The sequence below is a fragment of the Chrysochloris asiatica genome, unplaced genomic scaffold (assembly GCF_000296735.1).
Source record: "Chrysochloris asiatica unplaced genomic scaffold, ChrAsi1.0 scaffold00048, whole genome shotgun sequence".
Lineage (NCBI taxonomy): Eukaryota > Metazoa > Chordata > Mammalia > Afrosoricida > Chrysochloridae > Chrysochloris > Chrysochloris asiatica.
This window is the reverse complement of record NW_006408566.1, coordinates 12,064,519-12,091,251: the sequence shown is the minus strand read 5'-3', so window position 1 is coordinate 12,091,251 and position 26,733 is coordinate 12,064,519. Positions and strand designations below refer to the sequence as shown.

Below are 26,733 nucleotides of genomic sequence, written 5' to 3'. Positions count from 1 at the left end.
CATTGCTGCCTTTCCCCATCTTCCACTCACTAGTAGACCAATGTGGTCGTCCGCAAGTTTACCTACGGGCTCTCGTAGCATAGTGGTTACAAATCGGGCTGTGAACCACAAGGTCAGCAGTTTGAAATTACCAGCTGTTCCATGGGAGAAAGAGGAGGTGTTCTGCTCCCGTAAAGATTTACGGCCTCGGAAACCCTGTACAGGGTCACTATGAGTCGGAACTGACTCCACGGCACATAACAACAACAACATGTGCTCTTGTAGTAGCCAGGCATATTGCCATTTTTGTTTTGGGTTTTTCCTGCTGATCTTTCTTTGAAGATGTATCTTCTGTTGCTCTAGTTGTTCCAGGCTTATCCTTTCTAGTGGGAATGTCCCACCTCAGAAGGTTCTGGACGGGGATCAGGATTCCACCTAAGGTCCTATACTCTGCAAAGGCTCTGCAAGAGACCTATTTCACTGGGCAAGTTCTATAACCCCTTTTAGGTCTTCCAATCAGTTATAGGCTGAAGACGGGCTTACAAGCTTTCTGTAATCATGTTTCCAGACATTTATTTCAATCCCACTCAAGTATCTATTTCACAATAGTAGGCAAGGGAAACCAATATTCATGACAGTCAAGCATCTTAGTATTATTTCTCCTCTTCAGACTATTATGCTTCGATCCCTGTATCACAAAGCTCTGTTGTTCTTCCAAGGTTGAGGTTCCATCACTATTTACCTCTGTACCATTTAGCCCACGCAAACCGGTTTCAGTGTTCCCCTTTGTACCTTGTTCTTCCAACTTTTACCCCTTCTTATGTATTTCCCTCCCCAACACCCAAACTATTTGTTTTGACAGCATACCCTATGTTCTACCGACCCCTCCCTCCGCCCTCCCCAGTCCCCCCCACTTCCCACCAATAACCAACACAACAAAATTTTTTTTCCCCCTTTTAGTGTGGATGTTTTTTCTTAAGCTTTCACAGTAATGGTCTTATGCAATATTTGTCCTTTTGTGACTGACTAATTTCACTCAGCATAATGTCCTCAAGGTTCATCCAGGTTATGTGGTGGTTGTAGCACCCTTGTTATTCTTCAAGGTAGTGTAATAGTCCATTGTGTGTATGTACCAAAGTTTGTTTATCCATTCTTCCATTTATAGGCACTTAGGTCATTAGGTTATTTTTGAAAGTAGATGCCCAAGCTCTTCTTCCTAGTTTTTGTTAGTCCTGAAGCTGTTTTAAATCTGTGCACCCTGGATCACCCTGCTGATATTTGAAATTCCAGTGCCATGGCTTCTAGCAAGAGGCAAGCCACCACAGTACTGCTAACTGTCAGAGGAGTGGGGACCTGTAGTATAGCAGTTTACAATGGGTTTATAATCTCATTATGTAATCCCAGACCTTAGATCTCATTTGCTAGTTGGCCTGCGTAAAAGTTATCCATCTAAGAAGGGAGGAGGATGTGCAAACATGTATAGAGCATTTATTAAAATAAGGAGATAAAAATTAATAATCCAATAACCACCATCAGAAAAAACATAGTTGCTGATTTGTATGTGGCCCCATGGTTAGGCTATTTGATATTTTTCATTGCAGTTTTGTGGCCTTTATAGTTCATAAGTACAAGGGACTTAAAATTTTTTATGGAAAAACTCCATTATTTCTCAAGTTCATTTTTCTTCAAACTTTTTGAAGCCCTCTCATCTATTCACGGAGTCTTTGTGTGGTGCTATAGGATAAGCATTGAATTGCTAACCGCTTGGTCAATGGTTCAAACTTACCAGCTGCTCCTTGGAAACCCTATACAGTGTTGCTATGAGTCAGAACTGACTCCACAGCACTTAAAAACAACAACATCTCTTCATATTGTTGTTGTTTTTGGGCGCCTTTGAGTCTTTTCCGACCCATAGCGACCTTATATAGGGTGTGGCTGATCTTTCTGTATTGTGTGAACTTTCTTTTGTATTTCACACAGTGCTTTCACACTGAAATTTTTACTAGGCTGTGAGTGCAGAGGCATTGTTCTTATGCACATTTGTATCTCTGGCATCTGATAGTATGGACTAGATGGCACTTAACAACAATAAGTGATTGAAGGAGACCTCTGGCACAACGGTTAAGTGCTTATCTGTTAGTGGAAAGTTTGGTGGTTTGAAGTCATCCAGCGACTCCCAGTCTGCTTCAGCAAAGACTGTTGTTAAGTGCCATTGTGTCAGTTCCGACTTACTGCCACCTATTGGGACAATTCTGGTTTGTCACCTGGGGTCCCTCTGAGTTAGACTCAACAGTGTCTAAGAAAACCCTTAAATGAATCACTCACTTGCTCAAGGCCACATAGTAAGTGACAGAGCTGGACTTAGGACCTAGGTCTTCTGGCTGCCCCTAGTCCTCCCCTTGAGCACAGACACAATTGAATCCAGAAGGTAATGGACCATGGGTGGAGGTAAGGAGCTCACAGGGCTTGGAGCCCTGACACTAAGCCGCTCCTTGATAGAGGCAGTGGTTCCATCCGTTACTGTACTCGTGTTCTTTTCCTGTAGCTTCTTCCTACCCAGTTTTCCCCTCTTTTCTCTTATTCTTCCATTATCAGCTTGCATTCCTTGTGTATTCTTCTTTGCCTCTGTTGTGGCTACCAGTGGCATGAGGATCCATCTTAGCTGCATAATTTGTAAACTTGTTAAGTGCCATGGAGTCGGGTGTTACTGCATTGAGCCTGTATTGGGTTTCCAAGGTTGGATATGTTTATGGAAGCAGACAGCTTTATTTTTCTCCCACAATTTGTAAACTAGATGATAAAAAAGAAAAGTTTGAAAACAAGTTATCTCTGGAATTAATTTCATATTCAAGTAGGATAAATATCTGAAATGTTTGTTTTGTCTTAATGTTCAGATCTGTTTATTTGATCCTTTCCTGAAGCTACTTATTTGTATGATTGGAAAATCTTCAGTTAATGGCATGCTAGAAGCAGTTTTCCAGCTATTCTGAGGAGTTTCTACCTTTTTTGTGTCTATTCTCATTTCGTTTGGGCTGATGGTTATTAAAAATGAATTAGTAGTCCATAAGGAGAACTTGCTGGCTTTATTTCTTTATTTTTTAAGCTAAACTCAGAAATCATATACATAAAGTGTGTCATATTTCAAGTAGGAGTTCCAATTGTATTCTTTAATACTAAACTATTTTTTCTTTAATATTTTAGACCAGTCTGCTTAGTTTTAAATGAAATTCCTTTTATATCGACTTGGTTTTTACTCGTGTCAACATTTAGGTGAGTCAAATCAATTTCCATATAATATTTTTAGTAGAGTTCTTACAAAGTGATTTTGTTTTGAGTTGACAATTCTCTTTTGATGTTCTTTCTGTTTTCACTTACAGTATGCTGCCTCTTTTATTGAAGGATGAACTCCTCATGCCTTCGCTTGTGACAATGATGGCATTTTTTATAGCGTCTGCTACTTCCTTTTCAACGTTTGAAAAGATTTCTGAAGAAGAACTGCAGTTGAAATCATTTTCCATTTCTGTTAGAAAATATCTTCCATGTTTTACATTTCTTCCCAGAATTATCCAAAATTTGGTAAGTTGCTCAGTGTTTTAAGGGATGATACATTTGAGTGATAGTGTTAGCAAAGGATACTGAGTAAATGAGTAGACCATGGATGGCCAGAAGAATGAACAAATCTATCTTGAAAGAAGTGCAGCCAGAAGCATCCTTAGAAGTGAGGATGGGGAGACTTTGTCTCACACACTTTGACACATTATCAGGAAGGACCAGTCCCTGGAGAAGGACATCATGCTTGGTAATGCAGAGGGTTAGTGAAAAAGAGGAAGGCCCTCAGTGAAATGGACCGATACAGTGTCTGTACCATGGGCTCAGACATAGCAGAGAGTGTGAGGATGGTGTAGGACCCAGCTGTGCTCTGCTCTGTTGTAAAAGGGTCACTTATGAGTCACAGTCAACTCAATGGCACCTAACAACAGTCATTTTTAAAATTATTGAAATACCTTTTCTTATAGATTTTTTTTTGAGGTATAATTCATATAAAATTAATTCATAAGGTTCACTCATTTAGTTTACTTTTGAGTGACTTTTAGTATGTAAACACAGTTGTACAACCATTATCTTAGTCTAATTTTAGGATATTTTCAACACTCCAAAAAGAAATAGTGTACCCATTAGCAGTCACTTCCAATACCTAGCCTTACTCCTAACCCCAGCTCTGGATAGTCACTAATCTGTTATCTTTCTCTATAGACGTGCATATTCTGTACATTTCAGATAAACAGAAGCATATTATCTGTGGTGCATGTGAGCGTCGTAGAATAATGTCAGTGTGTATCCATGCTGCCTGCTCCCACTCTGTTTTCACGATCACTGCTGTGTTTGAATCCATTGTCATGACCATGTCGCAGTCCAGTTCACTGAAGATTTGCCGTGTTTTTGTTGGCCCTTAACTTTACCCAAATGACGTGTTTTCTAGTGATTAGTGTTTCCTGATGATAAGCAAATCTAAGTCTCACCTTCCTTGCTTCTAACGTACTTTCTGGTTGTATATCTTGTAAGACTGATTTGTTTGTTTGGACAGTCTATGGGATGTTTAATATTCTTCATCAGCATCACAGCCTGAATTCTTCTGTCTTCCTTTTTCACTACACAATGGAGGGATTGAAAAGATTACATCAGATGCACCTTAGTTCTCCAAGTGACATCTTTGCCTTTTCAAACTTCTAAGGGGTCTTTTGCAGCAAATTTGAGGATTCCATTTACGTCCCACATCCTTCATGGACTCCAGTGACGAGTTTCTGTTGGATTTCTTTATGTATTTGAGCTACCTCTGTGTGTGTACTGCGTTAGAATAGTAAACACTAGTAAGATCTGGCTGGTGCTTGTCTTGAAGAAGCTGTTTAGAGCTAAACTATGCAAATCAACATGGTGGCCATTAGACACATGAGAAAACTTAAATTTAAACTTGTTAAAATTCAATAAAAAATCCAGGTCCTTAGATGCATTTCAAATGCTCAGTAGCCACATGTCGCTCATGGGCACTGTATTGAGATGTACAGAAAAAGAGTATTTCCTTTCTTGCATAAAGTTTTATTGGGCAGTTTACTGGTCAGAAGAAAATGGATTGCTACACAATTCTGATAAATGTGGTATTTTTTACAACTTACTTTGGCATTTAATCATATGTGACTGTGAGGTTTTATTTAACTAATTTGCGTACTCTCCTCACTGGTAGAAAACTCCTTGAGGCCAGAGAACCATGTGTTCCATCATGTGCCCCAGCATGCTTTAGTATCAAGCACTAGCTCATCAAAAGCATTCAGTGAATATATATGAAATTTAATTTTCCACTTGCCATGGAAAAAATTTTCATAGATGGGTTCTCAGGATTAGCTCAGAATTTTATATCCTGTAGGGACCAGTGCCCTGGGGAATGCCATGAATTTAGCCCTGACTAGCAGTAACATCTGTTCCAGATACTTTCCTTCACTGCCTGGGTGGCATGCTGACAGAGGTAGGCTTTAGCTGCATGCTGGAATCACTTGGGAGAGTTTTTAAAAATACGATGCCTATTCCCATAAATGCTGACTTAATTGTTGTATGTGTGGCCTGGGCATTGAGATTTTTAACCGCCCCCCTCCCACTCCCCTAGGTGATTCTAATGTGCAGCCGAGGTTCAGATCCTCTGGTAGAAGAGACCAGATACCCCATCCTTGTCTTCAGTTCTGCTCATTTACAACTGTAAATCAGTGTTACCTGCACTTGGAAATGTTTCTTCATCCCACTCAGCGATGCTCTCCCCTTTGCTCCTCTTTCCTTGTAGTTTCTTACCTCAGTGATCGCCATGGTCCTTCTGACGCTGATGACTGTCACACTGGATCCTCCTCAGAAACTGCCAGACTTATTTTCTCTATTGGTATGCTTTGTATCCTGCATGCATTTTCTGTTTTTTTGGGTATACTTTAATATTATAATCATGTGGAATTCCAGAAATGCAAGGAATCAGAAGAAACTCAATTAACTGTATTCCCAAGAAATGTGAAAATGTGGATACGTGCTAGAAGGTTTTGTGAACTTTTTAGGTCTACGTGAAATATCATTTTGAGAATCATAGATTTATAATCATGGAATGACGAAAAGTCATTGTTGTCTACACAGAATAAATGTATATGAAGACAAAGCCCAAGGGAACCTTTTGTGTTCTAATGCTTGTATAGACAGAGTATTGTTTTATTAATACTTACAGCTATTAATGTGGCAAAATACAGTAAAAAGTCTTTAATCTTAGTGTTTACTTAGAAGGTGTACTTATGAATTGTAAGGTCTTAAAAATTTTGTAGATACAATGAGCATCACAGGAGAATTTAGACCTTTCGTTTTAAAGGAAATCACTAATTTTGGCATCCAAATTTAAGTTTTCCTTATATTTTAGAATGTAAGTAATATGTACTTAAGGACAGGCTCAACTGGTTTCATTGTTTTAAACATTATCTCAGGGAATTAAATTGAGATATTCTTTTATGTTATGAAAGGCAATTTAAGCTGCATGAAGTTTGAACATGCCTTATTATACATACTTGATTTTTTTTTTTATAACAAGGCAGCTAGATTAAACTGTCTTTTTAAGGATGTTGAAGTGCAATTAAAAGCATTTTTCTGAATTTAAGTCAAGATAGTTTGAATAAAATCTTTTAAGTTACTCACAATCACTAGTTCTGAATGTGAAGGATCACTCTGTTTATATTCAATTGCCTTAAACAGGATTCTTTCTGTCCTCTTTTGGTACGACATGGGTACTGAGGCTCGCCACTGCCAAAACCACTGATTCACACCAGGCTTTATGCTAACCTGAGCCTGCTGATATGGTGTCACTCTATATTAGCAGAGACCCATTTTTTCTATCTATTCTATTGGGATGAATAATGCATTATATCCATGTAGGAGCTTCTCATTCAAATAAAAATGTGTTTTCCTTTGCCTCTGTGATAAAAACAAAATCTTCATGTGTAATGAATATATTCCTTTCAACATATAGTCATTAAAACATGCTAATTGGGAGTGTACTTTAAAGCAATGCAAATCAAAAATATACACGTAAAGCAAATTTTGTTCTAGACATGGACAGCCACAGGCTCGTGCAAGAAGGTTTGTGTGTCTAAGTAGATGAGCCTGATGAAAGAAATGGGCTTAGACAAAGCCAGAATCAAGAAGTATTTCTTTCTCAAAGCAAATGTGCATGAAGACTGAAAGGGCAGCTCAGCACAGCACAGGAAAGCAGCCTTGAATCGCTGCCGCCTCAGCAGGAACATTGCCGTCCATGGCCACCATCTGTAATCACTGTGCCCAATTGTCAGCATTTTGGCTGGCTGGGATAGCCTTATATTTTGCAATAGCATGCTTGCATTTAACACAGGAGGTTGATAAAAATAAATTGTCCAGACGATTTAATTGAATTGAGTACTTCTCTGGAGAATTGATAGAATTATCTAAGTCAAGTCTCTGTCTCCTATTTATTACAAGCTTTGACCTTTGAGGGGTAAATTTCCAAAATACCAAAAATATCCAGTGATTAATTAACATTACAGAAATGGGCCAAACATTTCATCCAGCCAAACTGTGAATCATAAGGATGTTTTAAGGTAAGCATATTTAGGCTTTGCAAAAAATATTAAATATAGATTTCTTTCTTCACTAATATACCTGTCAAAAAAGTTCCTTTTAGAGGGAGGAACTGGTTCTGAGAAATGGTTTCCTTCGTTTTCCATTGCCAAAAACTTTGTTTCTTACAATGAAGAAAAGAGAGTGTATGTTCATGTATCAAATATGAGGCATAGAGAAGTCATTTTCCTTTGAGACTCTAGGAAGGGGAGAAAAATACCCGATGTAGCATTCTGTCCAAACGATAAACCACAACTGAGTGAGTGAAACATTTACAAAAGCCACAGGAGTCAAAGGAGCCTCTCTGTTCACTGGAAAGAGAGTAAGAAATGGATAGGACAGAACTAAATAATAGTTGGAAGAACACAGTGATTTCAAGTCTCAATTGGTCTCTTTTCTGTTATGTTCATTGCAACATCAGGGCCAAGTGTTTTCCCCCGCCCCCCACCCCCATATAAACATTAGTTTTGTGTGTGGATCTTTCTGCTTTGTCCTTCATGTGGCCTCCAAGGGTGATAAAGCGAGAGTCATCTGATCTACAATGAAGAGAACTGGGAAATGATTCTTAGTAGACCCAGCTGTTCTGAAAGGCAGAAGCTTAGTATATCAAGAGGTCAAACATACAGTAACTTATTTAATAGCTTTAAGCACATACCTACATATCTTGGATTACATAGGAGACCAATGTACTTCTTAACCCTTTATGTCCTGACTAATGCAGGTTGCTTTCTATGTTTTGGCTGACATCCTGAGGTTAGCTTTTAATGCTAGACCAAACCTTTTGGATAACATAAGGACTGTATCATAAAGTAGTCTTAATATGGAGCAGTCAGATTTTCTGTAAAAAGCCTTCGTTACATGGTGCATAGAACCATTAATGAAGGCAATTTGGCTCAATAGGTTCAGTTCGGTGCAATACCGCTGTCACTAATGTTTCATGCTCTTGTCTTTTTTAAAATCTAGTCTTCATTTTAAAACGTGGATCTGACATTTTAGCTAAATGGCAAATTGTTTTCATTTTAACTTTTTTAAAGTTTTGTTTCACATTTTCCATGTTATGCTATAGTAAATGACATGGCAGTATATACTAGTTTTATAAAAAATAAGGGCAAGTTCTCAGTGAATAGTGTATTTCCAAGAAATGTATATAACTTCTTCCCAGAACTATGTTATCAAGATAATATATTCTATGATTAACAGATTGTCTCCATCCCAAGCTTCATTTTATAAATGACAGCACACACACATGATATAATCTACCACCATAGAAAAACAAATTTATGTTAATGGTTTGAAATAAAATTAGGAGTGACTCCCATACTGTACCATAAGAAAGTTTTTCTTTAAATTCAGTAGCATCTGTAAAAAGTTTAGTTTAAAATTAACTTCCTCTTTAAATGTTTGCTACTGAAAAATTCATGCGAATAGTGTATTAAAAGTATGAAATTTTAAAACTTTGTAAACATTTTTGTTTAGAAGTCTAAGAAAAATTAGAATAAAAATTCATTCCCAAGATAGTGGTGCACAAGAAACTGGATAAGCAAAAATTTTTTAAAAGAGTCTGTAATGTACACACTAAAGTTATGGGAAGGAAAATGCATGTATACCTACAAATACATAAAGGATATTTACCTTTGCTGCAAACATATCTATGAATGTGGTGGTGTATATAGGGGCCAAATGTTGAAAATTTTCTTAGGCATTACCAAACACCTTGAGGGTAAGGAGTTGCTGGCCTGGGGGTTCAGGACCATGGTCTCGGGGAACTTCATGGTCTACTGGCATAACATAGTTCATAAAGACAATGCTCTACATCCTACTTCTGTGAGTAGTGACTGGGATCTTAAAAGCTCATGAGCAGTTATCAAAAAGGGCAACTATTGGTTGCCCCCTGTGTGGAGGAAAGAAGAGTAATGAAAACTAAAGATACTTGGAATCAGTTTGTCCAGTGGACTAATGGATTACATGAACATCAATCAGTCTTCCTTACCCTGAGACCAGTTGATGGTGCCTGGCTAACACTATCAACTATTCTGATAGGGATCACATTAGAAGGTTCCAGATAGAGTGGGGGAAAATGCAGAACAAAACTTAGAATTATTTAAAAAAAAAAAACAAAACTGGGCTTATTGGTCAGAAAGACTGGAGGAATCAGAGACTATGGCCCTTGGTCGCCCTTTACGGGCTGGAAAGGAAATCAACCTCACGGCCTAGTTTTCAGCCAACTGGTAGATAGGTATATAGTGGGGACAACAACATTAGTAAGGTATGTTCACCATGGAATGGACAACCATTCAAGATCAAAAGGGTAATATTTACCTAAGGACAAAGTTCAGAAGGGTTGGGAAGGGAGGGTAGAACCGTAACAAGGACCTCAGGGAAGAAGTGGGATAACTGATAATTCATGGAGAGAACTGAACAAATGAAATGACGTGTATGATTTGTTGCACATAAAACTGATGATCTGCTCTGTAAACCTTCACTCAATTCACAATATAAAGTAAAACAAAAAAGAACCTAAATTAACTAGTAGCAAAAGCTTTAAATGGAGAACCGGACACTGAATTCCACAATCTGAGTTTCAGAAAAATACACAGCTCTATCAAAGACATCATTTTCATAAATGCTTTATTATAAAGTGGATCCACAGTGCTAAATGTATATATAAAAAAATGTACACAATACAGAATATAAATCAAGATCTTCTGTACGTGTTGACTTACATTAAAGGGTCAAAAAGAAATGTATTATTTACATTGAGATTATCTATTGGTGTGTGTAGAAAGTTTAAATTAGCTGCAAGAAATTTTATCTAGACATGCACCTGCCTAGTGCTATGATCTGGTATTTACTGGGCAGATTAATTACAAACATTTCTTCTGTTCCTTTAAATATGACCAGGCAGATGCAGAAGTTGGTGTTCAGAGTGAGTGCATTTCTTCTAAATGCCTGTGGGATATAAAAAATAATTAGTAAGTCATGAAGAGTTAAGTTCCAAATTAACATGCATCCAAAATCCGACCGAAAAAAAATGATGTAAACACCATTGGGTTTATGTGACCTGGGAACTAGTTACATACTAGTAACCTTCTCTCATTCACTTATTTTTGAACCTTCTCTGCAAGATTCACCTTTACAGATTTACATGGTGTCTCTGATACCACACTCTCCACCTGATGTGAAAAATGGATCTTGACGGAGCTACTTCTGCGTTTTAATACTCCAACATGTCCTACTGAAAATACCCAATCTCCACGCCTTATGTCTATAAGCCTAAAGGGTCTTTCAGCAGGTGTTTCCTCTGACAGCTGCCAAAAAAAAAAAATAAAGACAGCATTTACCACTAGAGATTCCTATTCAGAATGTGTTCCTCTGAGGACTCCTAGTGGTGGTAAAGGATCTTGGCTATTTGGCCAGGGGACCCGACCCATTGTCATCCAGTGGATTCTGACTCATAGTGATCCTACAGGAAAGAGAATCCTGGTGTGGCGCTGTAGGGTACATGACAGACTATTAATTATAAGATTGCAGGTTCAAACCCACCAGCTATTATACAGTGTCACTGAGTCGGAACTGACTCAATGGCACTTAGTGGCAACAACAGTCGGTACAGAAGGAGATTTTGCTTCGTGTCTCTCCTGTGGAGTGGCTGGTGGGTTTGAACCACTGACCTTTTGGTTCGCAGCTGAGCACTGTATCTACTATATTAGGATCCTAATAAGAAAGCAGCCACTGACAACTGATGGCATACATTCCACTAGGGCATGTGGACCACTAACTTCCAAGATACTCCTTTTCTTTCGTCCAACAGCAGCTTTGAAGAATAGTGCCGATGGGTCCCTCTTTCCCTATTCATGGGACTTCACATATTTTTCTTCCTGTCCTAGAAGAACAGGTGCTAACTTGACAACCAACTTCTGGTTTAATCTGAAATGCATTCTGTTAAAATTTTAGCCTTCTAGGGTTCACTTAAAGAGTCCAGGTGTGGCACTGTGGGTAATGTGCTGAACTGCAAAGTCATTTGAACCACAAAGTTGGCAGTTCAAGCTCACAAGCCACTCTTCAGAAACCCTATACAGGGTCACTACGTGTTAGAACCAATTCAATGGCACCTCACAACAAGGGTTCACTTAATGAGCCTTGGTGGTACACTGGTTAAACACTTGGCTGAGAACCGAAACCTTAGCAGTTTGAACCCAACAGCCTCTCAGTGGTAGAAAAGACTTGCAGATACATCTCTCCCATAAAGACTACAACCTAGCAACTAGGAAGTAACCTACGGGGGCAGTTTTGTTCTGTCCTCTAGGGCTGTTATAATTGGAAATGACTTGACACACAACAGGGTTCACTTACTATCCTTCTAAATTACTGATAAGGAAAGACTAAGTTATTAATAGTTACTATGGGGCAGCTATTTTGTATAATCTCATCAGGCCAATATCAGTTCCATTTTATAATCAAGGCTTAAGGGTACCAAGTGCCTTCTTTAAGGTCACACAGCTAAAGGGTAAGACATCTAATTTCAAATCCCATTCTCTTTTACAGTGCAGGCCAAAGGACTCTGAGGTCAAATCCAGGGTTGAGGAAAAAAAAAAGAACCCAAACTTGGTCACTGTGATGTATGTCACAGCATAAAGGTAGGGAGTAGCAACATGGTTGTTGCTGCCATGCTGCCTTTTGAGAAGAACAATCCTCCCCAAACAGATGGAAAGACAATTTATATATAGTTGTAGAGTTCCTGTGCAGTTTTTAACAGAATTCATCCTTTGTACAGTATTCTAAGACATGCTTTGGGATTGTTACTTACCTACTCATCTTTGCCATCCTACCTCTGCCTAATGAACATGCTGTGGTCCTCATCTACCTTTGCATCAGCCTGTGTCTCCGCTTTTTTGTCCTAGCATGTTATACACAGTCTATCAAAACCGGCCATATTGAAAATTCTAGCTTTCGCAGAAAAGTATAAAGCTCCGGTTAAGGATGGTTCTCTCAGAGATTTCTTGTTGTGAAGTGCCACCGAGTCAGTTGCAACCCATAGCAACCTTGTATAGTGTTTCCAAGGAGCAGCTGGTGAGTTTGAACCATGGACCTTGCAGTTCAAACGGCTTTGCAGTCTGCTGAATTAACCCACAGCGCCACACCAGGACTCCTTTTCAGAGATTATGTAGATTTAAATAATTAGAAATTATTTTAAAATAATAAATTCTAAAATAATTATTTAATCACCCCAACTTAGGGTTGTCTGCGGTGAAGTCCTCTAATACGACTTTGCTTTCCTTTGGTACTCAGCGTCATTTTCATACTTCTCACTCCAAAGCAGATGGCCCTTCTGTACAGTTCTCTCATCACCTCAAGGAAGAGTCACAGGTTTGGTCCAAGTTCTGGACACCCATTGGTCCACATTTCTTTGCAATATTACAGGCCACAACACTCTTTTCCTACATGTAGTTTCCTTACACTAGCCATTGGCAAGTCCAATAGGCCTCATGTCTAATCCCAGGTGGTAAGGAAACAAGCTCATTCCTTCTCTTTGCAGGCATGTAACGGAGGTCTGTGGTCTTCACACCTTTATGGGTTTGGGGTCTGTCTGTTTCAAAGATCTAGCTTAATCCTCAGGTTCAAGAGAGCACACAAGGTTAAAGATTGAAGTTCATGATGGGAGAGAGAAGGTCCCATTTCTGCCTTAGGCAGATTCTACATTAGTCACCTCAACATTTACAAGAGATCTTGTCATACTGAAGGTTATCAATTCCTCCAATAATTACTAATAAAGGTGATCTTTTCATCCTCATTGGATTCATGATTTTTATACTCACTATTGGCCAGAATCAGGGTAGGAACTCGCATCACTAATCACAGTCTGCCTTATAGTATTATTTCATGTCTACAAGTCATGTAATATAAATCTTGTGTCCTCAGTGTGGCTGCTGCTGTTGTTAATGCTGTAGAGTTGATTCCAACTTACAGTGACCCTATCCACAGCAGAACGAAACACTGCCTGGTCCTGCGCCATCCTTACAGTCATTGCTGGGTTTGAGCCACTGTCTGTTCATCTTGTTGACGGTCGTCTTTTTGGCTAATCCTCTACTTAACCAAGCATGATGTACAGGGACCGGTCCCACCTGATGACATGTCCAAAGTATGTGAGATGATGTTTCAGCAAGATCATTAGATGTCAAAAGGTTGCATTATGCATAGTCCTTGGTTCATAGAAGTTTCATACTTTTGATAACCAAGTTATTTATCCAGAGTTTTGCTACCCTGTTAACATTAGCCAAACTCATGCATTTCCTTTTTCTTCCTCCTGATGGTCTTTGCATCAGAAGGATGTGGCTTCTGTGTTGATGGTAACTTTACACTCTTATTCTAACATTGTTTCTCACAAGCTTCACTTTTTAAAGGCTCTAGGAATGAATCGGAATCCTGGCATGATAATGCAGGATAATGCACTGGACTGCAAGATCAGCTTCAATCGCAAGGTAGGCAGTTCAAATGCACCAGCTGCTCCTCAGAAACCCTGTACGGGATCGCTATGAGTCAGAACAGACTCGAAAACACTTTACAACAACAGGAATGAATCTGTATGCACTGGTTCCCCCACTGAACACTGTACATCAGGAGGAAGAGTCACTGATCTAGCAGACATGGCAGAAGCTGGTGTACAGACAGGGCAGTTGGCCCCAGTGCTACCAGTTCTATGTCTTTCTCAGGTTTCTAGGGTAGAGGACACGATCAGAGAGTGTAAGAGCCTCCCTTATTATATCTAGTGGGCAGCTCTGATGAATGTAAACAAGCAGCGCAATGAGGGGTTGAGGGACCTGGGAAGCTAGTAGAAGGTGGGTTATAAGCAGTTTTCAAGTGACGGGTAACATTTTGAAAATTGACTATGGGAAGAAAAGCATACCAGACAAAGGAGATATGAGAAAAGCAAGCAAGTAGAAAAGGCAGTCAGGAATGACCAAGGCACAGCAAGGAGAAAGTCGAAAGGTAGGCTGAAGTCAGATCAGGGCGAGTACTGACTTCCAGACAAACGGATTTTATTGTAAATACGACGGAGTGATACCTTCTAAAGCATAGCTCTGTCCACAACTTTGTCTGTATTGGGCAGATCTGCAGAAGACCTCTTTAATGTCACTTTGAAGACTAAGGTGTGCCTGACCAGAGCCAAAGTATTCTCATTCCCTTTATATGCATATGACAGCTCGATAATAAATAGGGAAGACCAGAGAAGAATGGATGCTTTTGAATTATAGTGTTAGAGATAAATATTGATATTGCCAGAAAAAAATGAACAAATCTGTTTTGGAAGATGTATAGCCTGACTGCTCCTTAGAAGAGATACTGGTGAGACTTTGTCTCAGATACTTTGCACATTTTCTCAGAAGGGACCAGTCCCTGGATAAAGACATGCTAGGTAAAGTGGAAGGACACTGAGATATAGGAATACCCTCTGTGAGCTAGACTGATACAACAACAATGGGTTCAAATATAACAGTAATTGTGAAGCCCATGGAAGACCGGGCAGTGGGCTATTGTACACTGGGGAGTCAGAACCAACTGGATGGAACCTCACAACAACATCACAGTTCCAGGAAAGAGAGCAAAGGACCCAGAACCAGGTTACAGTGGGATGAAGATAATCTGGTGAGGCATATGCAGGAATAAACCAGCTGACTACCGTGTAATGGCTAAAAGCATGAACTCTGGCACCAGACTACTCAGGTTAGTTAGTATTCAGCCTTTCTGGGGCAAGGTGTTTAACCACTGTGTGCCTCAGTTTGTGTTTCCCACGTAAACTGGTGGGAAGATTAACTGGAATATCTATACGAAATGCTTAAAACAGTGCCTAGGACATAGAACTCCCAAAAAACACACTGACTGCTAGCTTATGAGTGCATTTCAACTCACAGAGACCCTGGATAGATACGGTCGCCCAGGCTGTACATTTTTATGGGAAAAGAAAGCATCAGTTGACTCCCACAGGACAGCTGGTGGGTTTGAACTGCCGACCTTGTGGCTAACAGTCTAGGGCTTATCCTACAATGCTACCAGGGCTCCTTGGTACATACAAAGTACTCAGAAAATGTTAGCTATTATTTTAAGGTTATTATTTATATGGAACACATAAACATTGATATCTTAGGCATTGGTGAGCTGAAATGGACTGGTATTGGCCATTTTGAGTCTGAAAACAACATGGTTTCCTAGGCTGGGAATGACAAATTGAAGAGGAATGGTGTTGCATTCATCGTCAAAAAGAACATATCCAGATCAGTCATGAGGTACAACCCTGTCTGTGACAAGATAATATCCATGTGCCTACAGGGAAGCCCAGTTAATACCACTATTATTCAAATTTACACACCAACCACTAAAGCCAGTGAGGATGAAATAGAAGAATTCTACCAACTTCTTCAATCTGAAATTGATCAAACATGCAATCAAGATGTATTGATCATTACTGGTGATTGGAATGCAAAGGTTGGGAGCAAAGAGAAAAGACCAGTAGTTGGAAAATATAGCCGTGGTAATAGAAATGATGCTGGAGATTGCATGATAGAATTCTGCAAAATCAATGATTTGTTCATTTCAAATACCTTTAGACAGCTTAAGAGATGACTATACACATGGACCTCACCAGGTGGAATACATAGAAATCAAATTGACTACATCTGTGGAAAAAGACAATGGAAAAGCACCATATGAGCAGATTGTGGAACAGACCATCAATTGCTCATAAGCAAATTCAAACTAAAGCTGAAGAAAATTAAAACAAATCCATGAGAGCCAAAATATGACCTTGAATATATCCTACCTAAATTCAGAGATCATCTGAAGTACAGATTTGATACATTCAACACTAAAGACAGAAGACCAGAAGAGTTGTGGGATGACATCAAGAACATCATACAGGAAGAAATCAAAAAGTCATTAAGAAGACAAGAAAGAAAGAAAAGGTCAAAATGGATGTCAGAAGAGACACTGAAACTTGCTCTCCATCATAGAGATGCTAAAGCAAATGGAAGAAATTACAAGGTACAAGAACTGAACAGAAAATTTCTTGATCCGCTTGAGAAGATAAAGCCAAATATTACAACAAAATATGCAAATATCTGGAGTCAGAAAACCAAAAAGGAAGAACACACTCAGCATTTCTCAAACTGGGGGAAGTGAATAAAATATTAAAGCCTTGACTTTCATTATTGAAAGATTCTCTGGGCAAATTAGTGAATGATGCAGAAAGCATTAAAAGAAGATGTTCAACCATTTCAAGAGGTAGCATATGATCAAGAGCCAATGATACTGAAGGAGGAAGTCCAAGGTGCATTGAAGGAATTGGCAAAGAACAAGGCAGCAGGAATTGATAGAATAAAAAATGAAATCTTTCAAGAAAGTGAGGCAGCACAGGAGGCACTCACTCATCTCTGCCAAGAAATTTGAAGACAATTATCTGGCTAACTGATTGGAAGAGGTCCCTATTTATGCCCATTCCAAACACAGGTGACCCAACGGAATTCAGAAATCATCAGACAATTTCTTTGATATCCCATGCGAGTAAAGTGTTACTAAAGGTAATACAGAGATAGCTGTAAGCATACATTGACAGAGAACTTCCAGAGTTTCAAGCTGGATTCAGAAGAGGCTGTGGAACGAGGGATATCATTGCTGATGTCCGATGGATCTTGTCTGAAAGCACAGAATATCAGAAAGATGCTTAGCTGTGTTTTATTGACTACGCAAAGGCTTTTGACTGTATGGATCATGACAGTTTATGGACAACATTGCGAAGTATGAGTATTCCAGAACACTTAATTGTGCTCATGAGGAATCTATACATGGACTGAGAGGCAGTTGTTTGATAGTTAAAATTAAGAAAGGTGTGCGACAGGGTTGTGTTCTTTCACCATAAGTATTCAACCTGTATGCTGAGCAAATAATCCAAGAAGGTGGGTTCTATGAAGAAAAACGTGGCATCAGGATTGGAGGAAGACTCATTAACAACCTGCGATACGCAGATGATACAACCTTGCTTGCTGAAAGTGAAGAGGACTTAAAATATTTACTGATGAAGATGAAAGAGCACAGCCTTTGGTGTAGATTACATCTCAATGTAAAGAAAATAAAAATCCTCACCACGGGACCAATAAATAACATTCTTATCAATGGAGAAAAGATTGAAGTTGTCAAGGATTTCATACTTCTAGGATCGACTATCAACAGTCATGGAAGCAGCAGTCAAGAAATCAAACGACGTACTGCACTAGGCAAATCTGCCGCACAAGATCTCTTTAAAGTGTTAAAGGGCAAAGATGTCAGCTTGAGGACTAAGGTGCACCTGACCTAAACCATGGTATTTTCCATAACCTCATATGCATGCGAAAGCTGGACAGTAAATAAGGAAGACCTCTGAAGAATTGACGCATTTGAGTTATGGTGCTGAAGGAGAACATTGAAAGTGCCATGGGCTGCCAAAAGAACAAACAGATCCATGTTGGAAGAAGTGCAGCCAGAGTGCTCCTTGGAGGCCAGGATCTCCAAACTTCGTCTCTCATGCTAACGACATATTGTCAGGAGGGACCAGTCACTGGAGAAGGATATCATGTTGGTGGGGTGGAGGGTTAGAGAAAAAAAGGAAGACCCCCAACAAAATGGATTGGCCAGGTGGCGGCATCGATGGACTCAAGCTTGGCAACAGTACTGAGGTTGGCCCAGGATCAGGCAGTGTTTCGTTCTGCTGTGCATAAGGTCGCTATGAGTTGGTACTGACTCCTCCGATGACACCTAACAACAACAATTTATATGTAAATAGAATGAAGATTTTAATGCATGAAAGTAGCACAATTTTCTTTATGGTGTAAAGTACTTTGTAAATATTTAAAGTACAGCTATTTGTTAGGAAGCTAATATTATTGAAATATTATCGCCAAACTGTATTTTTAGGGTAGCATGTAATTCTTTCAATTTGCTTTAATTTTTTTCTAAATGACAGCAGGCAATATCTGGTTAGCGTCTAAGAATCTTAATGTTGATGTCACTAAGTATGGCTAATTGATAATTGTTCTTTGGTAATATGGACCTTCAGTCCCAGGTGTATGAAACACTACAACCACATGACTAATGCGTCTCGTTAATATGTTAATAATACACTATTTATAAACATTGGTTTTGTTTTGTTGAATTTACAGTAATTGTATTAAGATACAATTAATTATTTACCAATCATTTAATTAGAAAATGTGCTATACTATAAAATACCAATTTAGTATATTTCCAAATTTAACACTTATCTTGTTCAATCAGGTGTGTCCTTTGTTGTTGTTAAGTGCCATCAAGTCACTTCTGATCCATAGTAGCCCTGTACAGGGTTTCTGAGGAATGGCTGTTGAGCTTGAACTGCCGACTTTGCTGTCCAGCGTATTAACCCAGAGCACCACGCCAGGATTCCAGATATGGCTTATAGAAGCTATAATCCACCAGCTATGACCTAGTTATTTATTTTTACTAACAGTGCTCAATTATGGGCCCTCTTCATATTCAGTTAAAAATATGGTGAAACATCAGAAAGTTTGTGGAAAAAAACTCCAGTTTGTCCACAAACTGTCTGAAACCCCTGGTCTGTCCTGATGTTTAAAGCTAGCCTTGTCAGTTCAATGCTGTTCTCTGTATGTGTGTGTGAACATTTTGTGTTTTAGGTGAGAGTTTATAGAGCAACTTAAGTTTCCATTCAATAATTTATATACAAATTATTCCATGACATTGGTTGTTATTCCTACAGTGTGTAATCCTTTCCCCATATCTACCCTACTGTCCCCATTTCTATCCCTCCAGTTTCCTTGCCCCTTCTTGCTTTCTCATCTTTGCTTTTGGTCAAATGTTGTCCATCTGGTCCTATATAGTTGATTGTTCTAAGGAGCACATTCCTTTCGGTTGTTACGGTTTAATTAGATAATCTATTATTTGGCTGAAAGGTGACATGTGTTTGTGACTTCATTTCAAGATTAAAACCTTTAGCGTAATCATTTTGGATTTCTCCAACCTAGTAAATCTGGCCGTTATTTAATGCATTTAAGTTTTGCTCTACATTTTATCCCATTCTAACCAGGACCTTCTATTGTGCCCTGTGGTGGTTAGTGGTAGCCAGGCACCATCTAGTTCTTCTGGTCACAGACTAGAGGAGGCTGTGGTCTGTGTGGGTCGATAGTCCAAGTACTACAGACTAGTAGTTCCTTGAATTCTTTGGCTTCCTTCACTTTGCTTCACACAGAAGGAGATCAACAGCTGTAACTTAGATGGATGCTCAACAGGTTTAAGATTCATAATGTTACTTCCCAAATGAAGAGGCAGATTATCTTTATGAACTTTGTTATGCCAGTTGATATCCCCAAGACTACAGTTCTGAGCCTTCAAACCCAGTACTAATTCAGTTCCGTGATCTTTTTGGATATGTCTAAGAAATGTCCTTAACTATGTCCCCTCTGTGCTCTATAGTACATGTGGATATATATGCTGCATACATAAATGTTGTTAAGTGTCGTTTCCACCATGTGTCTATCAGTTTGTCGTACTGTGGTAGCTTGAGTGTTGCTGTGATGCTGGAAGCTATGCCATGGGTATTGTAAATACTAGCAGGGTCACCCATGGTGGACAGGTTTCAGTTGAGCTTCCAAACAAAGACAGAGTAGGAAGAAGGAGAGACAGACTACTTCTGTATATTTAGTCACTGAAAACCTTATGAGTAGCAGTGGAACACTGCCAGTACCAAATATTGAATTTTAAAGCACAGTGAAGAGCACCAGAATATTATCAGATATAGTGCTGGAAGACCAAACCCTTAGGTTGGAAAGTACTCAAATTGCGACTGGGGAAGAGCTGTCTCCTCATAGCCACCTCCTCAAAGTAGAGTTGACCGTGATGACACGAATGGAGTAAAGCCCTCAGGTCCTTCATTTGCTGATGGGGCACAACTCAAAATGAAGAGAAGCAGCTGTAAACATCCATTAATAATCAGAACATGGACTATACAAAGTCTGAATTTACGAAAATTCAAAATAGTAAAAAATTAAATGGAATGCATAAACATTGATATCCTAGGCATTAGTGAGCTGAAATGGACTGATATTGGCCATTCTGAATCTGACAATCATATGGTTTACTATGCTGGGAATGACAAATTGAAGAGGAATGGCATCCCATTCATCATCAAAAGAACATACCAAGATGTGTCTTGAAGTACAATGCTGTCTGAAAAGATAAGATCCATATGCCTACAAGGAGGATGAGTAATTACTCAAATTTGCATACCAACTATTAAAGACAGTGAAAATGAAATTGAAGAATTCTACCAATTTGTTCAGTCTGAAACTGATCAAATATGCAATCAAGATGTATTGAAAATTACTGGTAATTGGAATGTAAAGGTTGGAAACAAAGAGGAAGGACCACCAGTCAGAAAACATGGCCTTGGTGATAGAAATGATGCTGGAGATCACATGATAGGATTTTGCAAGACCAATGAGTTCTTCATTGCAAATGCCCTTTTTAAACAACATAAAAGATGACAATACACATGGACCTCACCAAATGGCATACACAGAAATCAAATTGACTACATCTGTTGAAAGACAAGGTGGAGAAGCTCCATATCATCAGTCAAAACATGACCCAGGGCAGATGGGAACACATCATCATTGCTCATATGCAAGTTCAGGCTGAAGCTGAAGAAAATGAAAACAAGTCCACGATAGCCAAAATATGACCTTGAGTATATCCCACCTGAATTTAGAGATCTGAAGAAGAGATCTGATTCATTAGACACTAAAGAATGAAGACCAGAAGAGTTGTGGAATGACATCCAGAATATCATACAGGAAGAAAGCAAAAGATCATTAAGAAGACAAGAAAAAAGGAAAAGACCAAAATGGAGACTGAAACTTGTTCTTCAGCACAGAAATGCTAAAGCAAATGGAAGAGATGAGGTGGTAAAAGAACTGAATAGAAAATTTCAAAAGGCAGCATAAGAAGACAAAGTCAAATATTACAACAAAATGTGCAAAGACCTATAGTTAGAAAACCAAAAGGAAAGAACACACTCAGCGTTCCTCAAGATGAGGGAATGGGAGAAAAAAATTCAAGCCTTGACTTGCAATACTGAAGGATTCTATGGGCAAGATATTGAGTGATACAGGAAGCATCAAAAGAAGCTGGAAAGAATACGCAGAATCACTGTACCAAAAAAATGGTCGATGTTCAGTCATTTCAAGAAGAAACATGATCAAAAGCTAATGATACTGAGGGAAGAAGTCCAAGGTGCACTGAAGGCAATGGCAAAGAGCAAGCCTCCAGAAATTGACAGAATACAAATTGAAATCTTTCAACAAACTGATGCAGCACTGGAGACACTCATTTATGCCAGTGAATTTGGAGGACAACTACCTGGCCAACTGACTGGAAGAGATCCATATTTATTATGTCCATCCCAAAGAGAGGCGACCTAATGGATGCAGAAATCATTGGACACTGCACTATCATTAATATCCCATGCAAGCAAAATTTTTCTAGAGATAATTCAAAACTGGCTACAACATTGCATTGATAGAGAATTTCCAGAGGTTCAAGTCATATTCAGAAGAGGACTTGGAATGAAGAATTGCTGATGTCAGATGTATCTTGGCTGAAAGCAGAGAATACCAGAAAGATATTTATCAATGCTTTATTGATTACATAAAGGCGTTTGATTGTGTGGTTCATGACAAACTATGGAATACATTGCAGAGCAGTAGTATTCTGGAACACTTAACTGTGCACATGAGGAATCTGTACATAGACCAGGAGGCACTTGTTCGAACAGAACAAAGGAACACTGAATGGTTTAAAATTAGGAAAGGTGTGTGCGAGGGTTGTATTCTTCCACCATACTTATTCAATCTGTATGCTGAACAAATAATCAGGGAAGCTGGATTATATGAAAAAACAACAATGCTGCATCAGGACTGGAGGAAGACTAATAACCCGCGATATGCAGATGCTACTGTCTTGCTTGCTGAAAGTGAGGAGGACTTAAAATACCGATTAAGATCAAAGTCCACAGCCTTCAGTATGGATTGCACCTCAATGTAAAAGAAAACAAAAATCCTCACCACTGGACCAGTAAATAACATCAAAACAGATGAAGAAAAGAATGAAGCTATCCAAGACTTTATTTTGCTCGGATCAACCATCAACACTCATGGAAGCAGCAGTCAAGAAATGAAATGACGTACTGCATTAGGCAACTCTTTAAAGTGTTCAAGAGCAAAGATATCAGTTTGAGGACTAAGGTGCACCTGACCCAAGCTAGGCTATTTTCAATAACCTCATATGCATGAGAAAGTTGGACAATGAATAGAGACGTTCTTAGAAGAATTGATGCATTTGAGTTATCGTGTTGAAGGAGACTAATAAAAGTACCACGGACTACCAAAATAATAAACCAATCTGTGTTGGAAGAAATACAGTCAGAATGCTCCCTGGAAGTCAGGATGGCTAGACTTCGTGTCTCATTTTTCACATAAATTGTCAGGAGGGACCAGCCCCAGAAGGATATCGGGTTTGGAAATATGGAAGGTTGGAGAAAAAGAAGATGAACCCCAAAAAGATGAATCAGCACAGTGGCAGCAGTGTTGTGTTCAAATGAGCAACAATTGTGAGGTTGATGCGGGACTGGGCAGTATTTCGTTCTGTTGTGCATAGGGTCACTGTGAGTTGGTACCAACTCAATGGCACATAACAAGTGTTGCTGAATTGGTTCCTACTCATAGTGACCCTGTATAGGGTTTTTAACGTTGTAAATCTTTTCAGTAGCAGAAGGCCTCATTTTTCTCTTGTGGACAATTGATGGGCTCAAACTTCTGACCCTGTGGTTAGCACTCTTAATGTTTATCCTATAGAGCCACCGCACTCACCGCATATACAAATATATGTATACAAATTGCCACAACTTTACCTGTGTGTGCACATGCATGTACTCTCATATGCCCGCCAATACTCACATAGGTTAGAATTCTTCCTATGGTTATTACTGTTGTAGAATGGTATGTTAATAGCATTTATGGTAGTTGTCCTTAGTTCTTGTTTACCTCTCAGTGTCTTTATCTTAATCACTTTGTGCCGACTTTCCCCATGTTGTATATTGCCTTACCCTTCATCACATAATAACAACAACAACAAATGTCTTCTAATTGATTCATCCTCCTGCCCACTACCATCCCTGACAGATAGCCATCAAAGGATGTTGCTTTTGGACTTTTCATAAAAGTGGTATAATATTTGCCCTTTTGTGATGGACTTATTTCACTCAGCATAACGTTCTCCAGATTCAAAACATATAAAATGTTTTGCAGACTCATCATTGTCCTATATTGTATGGTGTTCTTTTTCACCAAGACTCTGCCTCACTGATAAGATGGATTCTGTCAGAGAGCCCTGTTATTTATAAGAATAAATTAGATATAAGTTTAACTAAACCTCCAAAGCTCATGTCTCTATTTTTATTTATGGAAAAACAATACCAAACCAGATAGTGTAAGTAAAATGAACAATGAAATTGAACAAAGCTAAACTTTATAGAAATGTGAAACAGTACCTCAGTTCAAACTGGCTTTAAGGAATTCATAGCTGTCAAGGTGATGTAATCCTATATGAAAGAAGAAAGATTTTTTTAGAAAACAGTTCAAAGTAACTTGTCACAGTACACTGCTGTTATTAAGTGCCGTTGAGCCAATTCCAATTCACAGCAACCCTGTATAAGGTTTCCAAGGAGCAGCTTGTGAGTTTGAACCTCCAACCTTGAGGTCCAGTGCATTATCATGCTGTGTCACACAGGAAAGGGTTATTTTATATCATAAATAGTAGCTTTGGAGCTATACATTTTCATTTCAAGATCCTACCAGTTTGCCTGATTTCTTATTTCAGGATATATACTTTTAAGTTTAATATGAAAACTACCAAGCAGTATATTATTATGATGTATTTCTACTGCCCTTGTTAGTATATTCTTTATGTTTTATTAGATGAGGGTGAGTCAGAAAGTATTGCTACAAATTCATAAACAAAAGAATCAAAATGTGAAGTTACTGTTTTTCAACATATGCTCTACCTAGGTTTATTATACACTTCTGAAGGTGGCCTTGCCATCTCTAACCCTTTCCCAAAGAATTCTCCACTGCAATTTACACATCAGAATGGGAGTTTTGACAGCCTCAAGGGAAGGATTCATTTCTGAAGTTCTTTTTAGTTTAGGGAGCAAAACGAAGTTTGAAGGGGCAAAATTATAGCTGTGGAGTAGATGGGGTGAGGTTTCCTGATAAAATTCTCATAGGACAGTTCTTACTACCTTCCAGAATGAGTAGTGCATTGTTTAAATGGGAAAAAATTTCCTCAGCGTAAATTTCCTGAACTTTTTCTTACCAATGCAGTTTCCGTTTTTTAAAATTCTTTCTGCTAAACCCCCACAACAGTCCTGTGTCCTTCAAGAAAATCTATCAAGATTACCACTTTGGAGTTCCAACAACAGTTGCCAAACCTCTGAGATGACCTCTCTGTTTTGAATTTAACTGACCTAGCAGATTACCTAGAAAGCCACTCTTTGGACTGGATTGTTTTTAGAGGCACCCTTATGAGAGAGATCAAGATAAGTTTATTACTGAGCGAACTTGTTCATTGAGAAACATGTCCAAACACATTTTATTTGGCATAACCCCATGCATGTATGAACTAAGCAGAAACCCTGGGAGCAATACATTTTGACTTAACCCTGTAGTTAATTTATCTTTTGTGCTAGAGACTATATACTCCTGAGGGAAAGACTGGGTCTGTCATATTCATCACAGGTTCCCAATGGGAGAATACTGCCTAGATCATAGTAGGTATTCAATATTAAAGAACAAAGAAATGAATAAACTCACTTGAAATATGTAAGGTGATAAGAATTTATAAGTATTTAAGAATATTTAGAAAGTTCCATTATAAAATTCTTGTAGTGGACATTTGTTTTCATTCAATGACCATGCATTATGGATTACAATATAGAGAAGAGCAAGACTCCCCTCCTACCCCATCCCCACACACAAAGCAACTCAGAAAGAGCTCTGTAAATAGACCATCACAACACACTGGAACAGTAAAATAACAACGGTGACCTTGTGGTCCAAGTGTTCAGATGCTAACTGAAACGCTGGCAGTCTGCTTCTGTAAAGGTTACAGCCTTGGAAACCTAAGGGTCAGTTCTCTGTCCTGTAGGGTAGCTATGACTGGACAATAACAGTGCATGGTACAACACTTCCATACTTAGAATACGCATTCAGACCAGTATGGTGGGAGCCTTGCCTCGGAGAGCTAGCCACCACCTGTGTGTCAGTGTGGTGTACTGTGGAGGTTTGCTCGGTGCAGTGCAGCTGGAAGTTGTGCCACTGGTTTTCAAATACCAGCAAGGCCATTTACGGTGGACAGGCTACACTAGCGCTTGCACATGAAGGCAGATCAGGAGGAGAGGCCTTGTGATCTACTTCTGAAAAAGACAGAGCAAAAATCTTACAGATAATAAGAGAACATTGCCTAAGTCTCTTACTTTTGAACACAACGTCAGGAGGATTCCACAGCCAGAGTACAACATCATGTTTGGTAGAGGGCCAGTGAGGGAAAGGGAGATCACAGTGAGATGGACTGACAGATAGCTGCAAGGGCGAACTCAAACGCGCCAGTGAGTTTAAGGATGCTGGAGGACTGGGCAGTTGGCTCTGCTGGACATAAGGCTGCCAGGACTGAGTCAATTCGAGGAGCTCTATAAGAGAGCGGGGACAGCTTCATAGAGGAGGTGACATTTAAGACAGACCTTAAAGGATCAGCAGGAGTTTGCTAGATAGAGACAAACCGCAATCTAGATAGAGGAAAAAGCATTAGGGGGGCCCTGGAGTTTAGGAGAGGGATTCCTGGGGGCTGAGGCCTATGGTGTGAATAGTATGAGTAACAATAATTATCTTCCCCCTACCTGAGGAGAAATTACTTAATATTACTTATTACAAAAGTCTTGTTTTGAACTATATAATTACTTATATA

The 26,733-nt window shown here is 39.1% G+C and overlaps 2 protein-coding genes across 2 annotated transcripts in view; one reads left to right on the top strand and one right to left on the bottom strand.

The window, feature by feature from the left end:
* ALG6 (ALG6, alpha-1,3-glucosyltransferase) overlaps positions 1-6,004 on the top strand; it is a 60,243-nt gene extending 54,239 nt beyond the window's left edge. The window contains exons 12-14 of the mRNA XM_006862466.1: positions 3,181-3,249; positions 3,357-3,555; positions 5,807-6,004. Of these exons, the coding sequence (XP_006862528.1) occupies positions 3,181-3,249; positions 3,357-3,555; positions 5,807-6,004 (466 nt within the window). The remainder of the gene's footprint in view (positions 1-3,180; positions 3,250-3,356; positions 3,556-5,806) is intronic.
* Positions 6,005-10,323: 4,319 nt separating this feature from the next.
* The window catches only part of ITGB3BP (integrin beta 3 binding protein (beta3-endonexin)), an 83,968-nt gene continuing 67,558 nt past the window's right edge, over positions 10,324-26,733 (bottom strand). The window contains exons 8-9 of the mRNA XM_006862503.1: positions 24,263-24,313; positions 10,324-10,590 (exon numbers count right to left, since the gene is read on the bottom strand). Coding sequence (XP_006862565.1) covers positions 24,264-24,313 — 50 coding nt within the window. The 3' untranslated portion in view covers positions 10,324-10,590; position 24,263. The remainder of the gene's footprint in view (positions 10,591-24,262; positions 24,314-26,733) is intronic.